The 10274-nt window shown below is 45.1% G+C and overlaps 1 protein-coding gene across 2 annotated transcripts in view; it reads left to right on the forward strand.

Moving 5' to 3' along the window:
- LOC118359250 (NUAK family SNF1-like kinase 1) overlaps positions 1 to 9574 on the forward strand; it is a 38367-nt gene extending 28793 nt beyond the window's left edge. The window contains exons 6-8 of one of the 2 annotated variants that reach the window (XR_008080220.1): positions 4053 to 4185; positions 4692 to 6842; positions 6885 to 9574. Coding sequence is in view for 1 of the 2 variants with exons in the window: in XM_052480556.1 (XP_052336516.1) it covers positions 4053 to 4185; positions 4692 to 5776 (1218 nt within the window). In the remaining variant the exon portion in view is untranslated. Of the gene's footprint in view, positions 1 to 4052; positions 4186 to 4691 lie in introns of both variants that reach the window. The other variant, XM_052480556.1, reaches the window with a different exon arrangement.
- The last annotated feature ends 700 nt before the right edge of the window (positions 9575 to 10274 follow it).

The raw sequence follows: 10274 nt of genomic DNA on the forward strand, positions 1-10274 counted from the left end.
ACAGAGGAGCTCTCTCAGTCATTGAACCAATGACAGAGCAGCACCAGTGTGAGACATTCCAAGCATGGGCCCTAAAGGAAGTCCAGTCTGCCCAATCGCAGACCCCAGTCCCAGAGCTCAGTCCCAGACATGGGCTGGCTATATTCCCCTGACCATCGACAAGCAGCCACATTCCTCGAGAAGTCTTGTCCTCCTCTTCCAAAGCCTGACGTCTGGCTAATCAGTGACCGGCATTGTGTCTCCTGAGATCTGTCAGGGCCTCACAGCTCTGCCACCTCTGCTGAATTCATGACACCCCTCTCCACCCCTCTGTCCCCCCTCCTGCCCCCTCTATTCCCCAGACACTGGTCTTGCATAACCCATTTACTGAGACAGTCAAATTGCATTAGATTAGATGTCACAAAGCGCAGGTTGACACATAGAGAAAGACAGAGGGAGAAATAGAGTTCTATGTTCATGGAAACAACTGACACACTCCAGACTCTGGTTCTATGGCTGAGAGGATGGAAGTGGAAATCAGGGCTTAGAGAACAGCCCATTATCAGCCTGAAAACGTCATCCTGGCACATTTCTGCAAAAAGGTCAAATGTCACAGCAGCTGACGTTTTCTTAATACATTGCAGTCAAGGGGAAAATATGTGTCACAGGGTTGATGTTTTTCTCAATACATAGCCATCAAAGGGAAAAGATGAGCTTTAACCAATTTAATCGTATGTCAATAAATTGCAGTCAATGGGAAAAATTTGTGACACAGGGTTGAGACCTAAGTGAATAAATTGCTTTCAATGGGGGAAGACCTTCATCACAATATGGAGATATAAGGAAGGCATCACAGGCATGACACCTCCCTCGCTCTGTTAAGGCTGTGTAAGGCAGGCGAAGTCAGGTGCAGGAGAGCAGAGTAGAGTAAACAGGCACACTTTTATTCCAGTCAAAAGATAGTCACAACATGACATCTAAGTGCCCAAAAAACATGGAACATGAATACAAAAGTATAACGCGTGAACATACACCATTCACAATAAACAATTACACACAAAGACATGGAAGGGAACAGAGTACATGCAGTGTGATTATGGAATGAAAACCAGGTGTGTATGAAACAAGACAAAACAAATGGATATATGAGAAATGGAGCGGCGATGGCTCTCTCTCTCTCTCCCTCTCTCTCTTCTCTCTTTCTCCCTTCTTCACCTTCCCTTACTTTCCCCCTTCTCCCCCCTCCATTCTATGTCCCTACCCCCCTCTATACTATTTATCTTACTCCTCTCTCTACCTCCTTTTTCTCCTACCTCCATCTCTCTCAACTTTCCCACCTCCACAGACAGGATATTGATGATATGCATCAAGGTTATTGGCACATACTAAGTCTATACATTGCAGTCAAGGCAAAAACATTGGTGATAAAGCTACAATGGGTAAATTGGTGAAAGACACGGGCAGACGGACGGACAGACAGACCTATAAACATGCCCACATCCCAGCTCAACCCTAACCCTAGCCATAACCCTAACCCTATTCCTAGCCCTCCACTTCTTGGCTCTTGGAGTTAGGGTTGAGCTGGGAGTTGATATGAAGCTAGGGTTAGGGCCTCAACCCTAGACATAATCCAAACCTGAATCCAATTAAAAATGATTTAATTTGCCCCTCCCTCCACTACATTGCAGAAAGGTAGGCCTTGAAGCCTGACCTAAAGTTAGTGTGCTTTTGAGTGACATCAACAGAACAAACTAAATGTATGGAATCAGACGCTTTAGATGAACCCAAACCTACATCTGACCATGAGAAATGAACTCTTCACAGTGAAAACTTGGTCCCACAGAGAACAAGGCCTTTCTTCCATAGAAAAGTATTACCTACAGCCCTCTATTAACCATGACGCCCCTGTTGACTGTGATTGATCTAGCTATCCATCCTTGCACTGTCACTCCCTGACCTTAGAGAGACTTTTTATTTCTCTATTTGTTTAGGTCAGGGTGTGATTTGAGTGGGCATTCTAGTTTTTCTATTTCTTTGTTGGCCGGGTATGGTTCCCAATCAGAGTCTATCGTTGTCTCTGATTGGGAATCATACTTAGGCAGCCTTAGGCAGCCTTCCACCTTTAGTTGTGGGATCTTGTTTGTGTGTAGTTGCTTTCTGCACTGCATGTAGCTTTACATTCGTTTTTTTGTTGTATTTTGACGTTTTTTTCAGTGTCATTTAAATAAAAGTAAAATGTACTCCTACCACCCTGGTCCTTGGTCTAATCCATCTCTAAATGATCGTGACATGCACACAACCAATAGTGACCTTGTAGGGATGCCCTGGGTTGAGGTTCAGTTTCCTGTGGAAACAGGAAGAGTCTTAATTAAAGGGATACTTTGGGATTTTGGCAGAGACATAAAATTGTATCCACGAGTTCATCAGACTCTGGGGAAGTAGATAAGGAGCCTCATTGTCAAAATCCTGAAGTAACCCTTTAATCCTCAACATGGTCCTTCATTCTCTCGCTGCAGTTACACAAATACATTGTCTTCCATCCTCTCTGTAGAACGGTCAATTGTTAACATAAAGACTTGAAACTCAAGGCATTGTTAAAGAGTCTCTCCGTACATTGAATTTCAGCTTCCTGCTATTACAGGAAGTGACTTAATTGGGGGTCATTGGGGCCGTTTCGAAGGGTTAAAAAGGTTTAATCTTCCCAAATGTTACATATTTGTGACCGGGGAACAGTCATGACCCGGCATATGAAATTTGAAATCTATTGACCCAAGAGCATTTTTTTAAACCTCCATTGGACACATTTGTCTTGTTATTAATTCTTAATTGAATTTTGAAGAGGATATTGGTCCATTTTTAAAAACTGTCTGTCTGCCTGCCTTTCTGTCTCTGTCTGCCTGTGTCTGTCAGCCTGTCTGTATGTCAACCTGCCTGTTGGACTTCCTGCCTGCCTGCCTGCCTGCCTGCCTGCCTGCCTGCCTGCCTGCCTGCCTGCCTGCCTTACCTGCCTGCCTGCCTGCCTGCCTGCCTGTCTGTCTGTCTGTCTACTTGCCTGTTTGCCTGCCTGTCTGCCTGTTTGTGTCCGTTTGTCTGTCTGCCTCTGTCTCTCAGCCTATTTGAGTGAATGGAGGGGGAGGTGGAAGAGAGGGAATGAGGGAGGGGGAGAGAGGGGAGAGAGAGAGTCAACAGACATATAAAGGTGGGCGAGAGAGAATTGGGGGAGTGAGGGAGGGGGAGAAAGGGGAGAGAGTAGAGAGAGAGTCAACAGACAGACAGAGGTGGGTGAGAGGATGGAGATAGAAGAGGGAAAGGGAGAGAGAGAGAGAGAGATGAGAGGAAAGAGAGGCAGGGAAAGGAGGGAGAGAGAATGGGTGGATGAGAGAGAGGGAAGGGGAGATAAAGAGGGAGAGGGTGAAGGAGGGAGAGAGAGGAGGGGGAGGGAGGGAAAGTAGGTGGGAGAGGGAATGGAGGGGGAGGAGGGAGGGAGAGAGAGAGGGAAGGAGAGAGACTCAGCTTTTCAAATTGACTGCAATGTGTTGAGAAAAATATCAGATTACCGTAACCTTTTGTCTTTTTGCAAAAATGTGCCAAAATGATGATTTCCTATGATATTATGTTGTAGAGCAATACTCTTAGAAAAAAAAGGTGCTATCTAGAACCTTAAAAGTTTCTTCAGCTTTCCACATAGGAGAACCCTTTGAAGAACCATTTTTGGTTGCAGGTAGAACCCTTTTTGGTTGCAGGTAGAACCCTTTTGTGTTCCACGTAGAACCCTTTCTAGAGTGTATAGCTGTGCAGTGCTTACACTGTTTCAGCTGTCGCTACAACATATGTCGTTCCAGTTCAGATACAGTACACTCCTTGTTAATGTTTTAATGATCTGTTGCTAACCCAGTAATGGCATTGAGCCTCATGTACCAGTTACTGGGAATTGGAAAAGGGAAATGAGAGATTCCAATTTTTTTCAACTGCGTTTCCAGTGACAGATTTTACTGACTGATCTCTCACGTTCGGTCTATCTGATCGTGATCCTGATCTGTGTAGTTACCCGTGTTTGTGTTTTGTTGTTATAGGTGGACAGCTGGGCTCTGGGGGTGCTCCTATACACCCTGGTCTATGGGACCATGCCGTTCGATGGAGGAGACCACAAGAACCTGATCCGCCAGATCAGCAACGGAGAGTACAGAGAGCCCACCCAGTCCTCAGGTACAGATCAAGACCCTCTACATACAGTTTGAGACAGGGATACCCAATTACATTCCTCTGTGGGCCGATGTTTCCTTGGGCGGATGGTTGGGGGGCCACAACATTGTTATAAATCATTTGTACACTGCAAATTGAGTGCAAGAATCCCAAACATAATTATTTCAAACCTTGATTACATTGGGATCACATATGCCTCTCTATTTATGCGTGGGAATACTTGGGAACAGAATCCCTCGATTAAAATCACTTTGAGCTGATTTTCTGGTGATTTTACAGTCTTTTATGTCCAACAACTATTATTTTTTTTAAAGATTTTTGCGGGATGCCTATTGGGAAACCCTGGTCTAAGATCTAGTTTCCCTCTACACACTAAATATAATGATTATTAGATAATAAATGCTCTGCAGCAAAAAACAACAGTGAAGTGTCACCCAGCTCCTACATACCCCCTGTTGTGCTCAAATCCAGAATGTTAAACTATGCTCCCCTCCTGTTTCCCCTCCCAGATGCCCGTGGTCTGATCCGCTGGATGTTGATGGTGAACCCAGAGCGGCGGGCAACGGTGGAAGACATCGCCAACCACTGGTGGGTCAACTGGGGCTGCAAGAGCAGCGTGTGCGACTGCGAGACCCAGCGGGACAATGGCACCTCCTCTCCCATGCTGGCCCGCTTCATTGACTGGCAGAACCGCACAGAGCCCTGGCCGGGCAAACCCACCGCCCTGCTGCCCTTGGTCCTCCGCCAGCGCCCCAAGAAGTCCAAGAAAGAGAACGAGGTGGGAGATGGGCCCCATGGTGGAGGGGAGGGGGAGAAGCCCGGGCTGAAGAGGCCCAAGGGGATCCTGAAGACCCGGCTGATGGAGAAGCAGCATTCGCCCAGCCTGGAGGAGGTGGAGCTGGGGAGTGGTGGAGCAATGATGGGCCTCAGGCCAGCCGAGGGAGAACCAGGCTGCTCTAGCCCTGACAGAGAGGAGGAAGAGGAGGAGCCCGCCTTGGCAGGGGGCTCACCGGCCAAGATGGTGCCCACCCTTCCCATGAAGGGCATCCTGAAGAACAACCAACAAAGGGAATCAGGGTACTACTCCTCCCCGGAGCGCAGTGAGTCCTCTGAGCTGCTAGTGGGTGCCACCATGTCCCTGGTTGCTGCCTGCAGCTCCCCGCCCAGGAGAGTGGTGGGGAGGAAGGGCATCTTGAAGCGCAACGGGAAGTATTCCACCTACAGCGGCCCTCCCTCAGCTGGTGCTCTCGGGGACCCCTCCCAGGGCGACTCCGGCCTGTCCCGTAGCCAGAGCCGTCCATCCAGCATGGTGTTGGAGGATGGCGTCGTATCCCCCAGGCTGTCCCCCGACTGGCCCCCCACCGTCCCCCACCGCCCCAACATCAGGGCTTGTGTGTCAGCCGAAAACCTGCTGCAGCTGGCCAGTTTCAAGGGCTTCCAGGCAGCCCCTCTGCTCCACGGGTCAAAGTTCAGCCGGACCCCCAGACTGCGGGGGTCCCCGGGGGACAACGGCAGCTTCTCCCTGCTGGGGGACCTGGACGACATGACTCAGGTGTACCAGCAAGCCCTGGACATCAGCAGCAACCTCACCTAGCCGAGGAGGGGATAGAGGAGGCAGCCAGGTGGCCAGGCTGAGGCTGTAACATCTGTCTCTGTTGGTGTGTGTGTGTGTGTCTGTGTGTACATGTATGTGTATGTCATTGACGACCAGTGACCCGTATGTTGCTGAGATAGCCTACCTAAACCTTTTGGAAGGTTATAGTTTTCTCACTGGGGTTCAAATCCTTGTTGGAAACTATATTATACACACACTCATACATACAATACATGACTATTATGCACTTCTCAGGCCAAAGGACATTCAGTTAGCAGGGTTTTCAAACGACGTGAGTGGAGTGAATAAACAACTGGCATGAGAGAATGCCGCCCAGCCTTCCTCCTCCATCCGCCCGTAGACTTTGCTGTGTTCAAATGTTTACATGTTCAGCAAAAGGCAAGTTAGAGTCACATACGCAGCAACCAGAAACTGGTTGGCTCTCGAAGCGAACCATGAATTGAGTTTGAGTTTACAAAAGCACCTTAAAACTCACACAGAGCACATGTTTTTGTGATCTTTTACTTCATTTAAAAAACAAACCAGGGTCTTGCTCCATAATAACTGACGATGTTAACTATTTATTAATATTTGCGTAGATTTAGTATGAATACAAAACTGGTGGGTTCTGGCAGTACTGGAATAGTCCAAAGCTCAATGTCTCCAACCCTTTGTGTGGATTGTGGAACTGACATATATCATTGTTATGTTACCCAAGGAAGTGAAACATGTATACATGATATATTAATATGGCTGCATATGTAGAAAATGTGGCTATGTATATCACCATAAAAGCGTATGTCCTATATATGAGCATATGATATTAGGGAATATGTAGGAAGTGCCTTTTTGGATCTAAATTAAATGATGTAAGTAATTTCCTGAAAGTGAAGCAAGATGGATGCAGGCCAACCTGTCACCATTTGTGCTGTTTTGATTCTTATACATGTGAATGTGGTGAGAGAGAGAGAGACCCAGGACCTTAACGGAACACACTGTGGTCTATTGCATTACATAGTCACAGGTCAGGGGTCACACAATGGCCTATCGCCTTACACAGCCACAGGTCAGGGGTCACACAATGGCCTATAGCCTTACACAGCCACAGGTCAGGGGTCACACAATGGCCTATAGCCTTACACAGTCACAGGTCAGGGGTCACACAGACATTAAACAGCAGTTGAGATGAAACAGTCCCGTCTCCATCCCAAAATACACACTGTCAGGAACAAGAACCAAGCCCAGAGAGATGACAGAGTCTTAAACAATTAGGCTTTTCGTGCAGTGCTTTCTTGCTTGATGTGTCAGCAGTTTGATGATTTGGTTAAACACAAGGCCTGGTCAGGCCAGCTCGAGGGGTCTGGAGCTGCTCACCTTAGAAGGTAGATGGCCCAGACACCCTCTCATAGGCCCGGAATGTTCCTGGCAAATAAACAGCCATGTCTGTGGTTGTTTTGTCTGTAGGCCTGTAGTGCAGTGCTGGAGTTGCCTCTGCTGAGGCCTTCTCACTCAATTGGCATAACTTGGCTACCAGCTGGAAATGGCAGAGAAACCCTACAAGTCGTGTACACAATGCTCAGGTTGTTATCTGTGGATATTGTTATAGCCTAGTTTAATTTGTTTAAACCATCCCCCTCCAACTCCACAAAGGGCTTAGTAGAAGGATTTGTTTCAGTGCTCTGATGACACTGCACATTCCACAGACAATGGCTGGAGACGTGTTGGTGCGGGAGATGTTATCCGCACCAGTCAGGTGGGTTCTGTGGTCTGTGCTGTCAGGTTTCCAGCTGTGTGTACAGGGCCATTTTGTCAAATAAGCACCATTAGCCAGCTATTGTTTTTATTAGAGGGAGGTATAATGTAGTAGAGAGAAACATAATAATGGTAGAGAGAGGTAGAGAGTAGTAGAGATTTTAGCGGGAAACAAGTGTTTGAGTGAAAGAGAATGTTCTCAGTGAAGGTGAGATTTGAGAAGCCTTTCCTATCGGAAAGGGTGAAAGAGTTGAGTTGCTAAGTTGAAGGAAACAGAGATGTAGACTAGAGAAAGTAACAGAGAAAGTGAGTTCTGAGTAGAAAGGAAGGAAATGGAAAGTATTGTATTATTGTATTGTATTGTATTACCAAATATGAGAAGAAGCTTCATTGATGCAGGGGGTGAAATGGATTGGGTACTGTATGTGCCCCTGGAACCTTTATGATAGCTGGGAAACCCCATCTGAAAATGAATTCATTTTTGCAACAATAATAGCCTGACAGGCTTTTATTATGCTGTCACTTTTTTGTTAAGAGATTGTTTTAGGCCAAAAGCTAGAGGCTGGCAAAGCAACTTGTGTCATGGGCTGAGTGTGTTCTATGGAGTGTGTTTAGAATGGCCTTTTAAACTGGGATGGAGAGGGAGATGTGACTGATACATTGATTATACTGTATCATCAGAATATGTGTATGGAAAACCATAGCAACCCCCAAGCAACAGAATTAACATATTGAATGATTTCAAAGGTCCGCTAGTGCAAAGTTCTGGTTATTGATTGAAACGACAGACCCGTTCTGTATTATATTGCATTTTATTGCCCTTTGTATTGCCTTTTATTGTCAACTGGATTTACAGTGATGAAATTATACTATGTTAGTATTTTGTTTTATTACGCTTCTGTTTTTGATTCTCCAAAATATAGAAACTTTATATTGCTTTATGTTATGGCAGAAAGTATTTCTTCCCTGAGTTTGGCCGTAAGAGATCAGGGGACTGATCTGATGTCAGTGAGATCTCAGTGTTTCCCCTGTTTTTGGTACTCCTGAGGGGTCAGAGCAGCTGACCTGAGTTCAGTCATGTTGCAGAGTGTTTACCTGTGAACTTACATCAAATCAAGAATCAACTTACTAATACAGCCTGGTGGCCCAACCCCAGAGAACAGGGCGTTTCAACCTACCCCCTCCCAAAGAAAGAGGTGCCCATTGACACCACCCAAAGGGGAAATCCATGAGTTGTTATTATGACAGTAATCTTTCTAAAATGCTAACACATATTAAGCAACACAGAGATAAACACGTACATGTATGTGCCATCACATTGACAACCCCTTGTTTGATCCCAAAGAAGTAGTCAGAGTCCATCTGTACCAAAGCAAGGAGATCCGAAACGAAGGAATGACATGAGGAGAAAACAATGGAGAAAATCTGATTAAACTCTCTATCTGCCAAACTGGAAATAACTGGTGCATATACATTAGTTAGTAGCAGAAAGTCTAAGCATAGGAAAACCTGACTGGATATTGTTATTAAGACAGTAATAATAGTATTATTATGTTATTTAAGTATTATTTTTGTTGGCTATTGCCACGGTTATGATTTTGTTTTGGTATCAGTTGATGAACCTGGACTGCTAAGGTGGTTTAAGTTGAGTGGCGTTGCTATGTTTTATGATCATGTTTAATTTTATGATAATGAGAATTATTATCAAGGTGTTTTTTATACTTGTATTTATTGGTGATAAAGCCATTTTCATTTGACATATAAAGCTACTCTGTTCATGATTTGGCCTGCTTGTGGGTGTGTTGACTGCATACATGGAGAGATATCATTGTTTCAATGCGTATAGCATTGAGGGAGTGAAGATGACATTTCATTGTGAGAGCGTTGGTCAATATATCATGGTCAAGTATACCAATCAGATTTCATCATATATGACTAATTCTTAAGAAATGTGATTGGAAGGAACCAAACATCATTGATCCCTCTACTTCAAACCATGCTTCTGTAGTACTGGACCAAGTCAAATAAATGGATCACGTTAAAGAAGTTGTTTCCTGTCTGACTTTGTGTATTCAGTGTTGTTCAGTTTCTATCTTTATTGCTTTTATTGGCATTTAACTCCCACTGTAATCTACTTTTGAGAATTGGAAAAATATCTCAAGAGAAACTTCAGAGACAGGAAATTGAGTAAGCGTGTCTGTCTGTCTTTGGGAGAGAGAATAGTCTGTTTTTGAGAGCAGAACAGAGACAAGCGGTTGGTAGGCAAGAGAGAACATTGCTGCTGTTAGGCTAATTGGATCCACATTTACTTTTAGGGGAAGTGGCTGGCTGGCTGATCTGGCCATAGGTAAGGAGTCTTTGGGGCTTCGTTGTTGATATGTGAGATGGCACACCTGCCTCATGTTGTCCAGACAAGACAGGGCAAAAGGCCCAGGAAGAGAAACTTGGTTTATCTACACTGATCTAGGAACCCCTAACCTAAATCTCATTCTAGGTAGATAGCTAACTTTATTTCTAAACAGGGTGTAATCTGTCACGTGAGATTATATCTACAGAAAGAGGTACTGTAGTTATTCCTCTCACATAGTTGAATTTATGTTTTGTGCCTCATACTGTAGCCTTCGGTGCCCAGAAAATAATGTAACAAAGTAAAACATTCATTAAACAACACTATGAATCAGTCTTTTTAATATGTTTCCAGTTGTGGAGATTCCTGGTTTACCTAATATGTGTTTGGGAAAGCCTC

The sequence above is a fragment of the Oncorhynchus keta genome, chromosome 26 (genome assembly GCF_023373465.1).
Source record: "Oncorhynchus keta strain PuntledgeMale-10-30-2019 chromosome 26, Oket_V2, whole genome shotgun sequence".
Classification (NCBI taxonomy): Eukaryota; Metazoa; Chordata; class Actinopteri; order Salmoniformes; family Salmonidae; genus Oncorhynchus; species Oncorhynchus keta.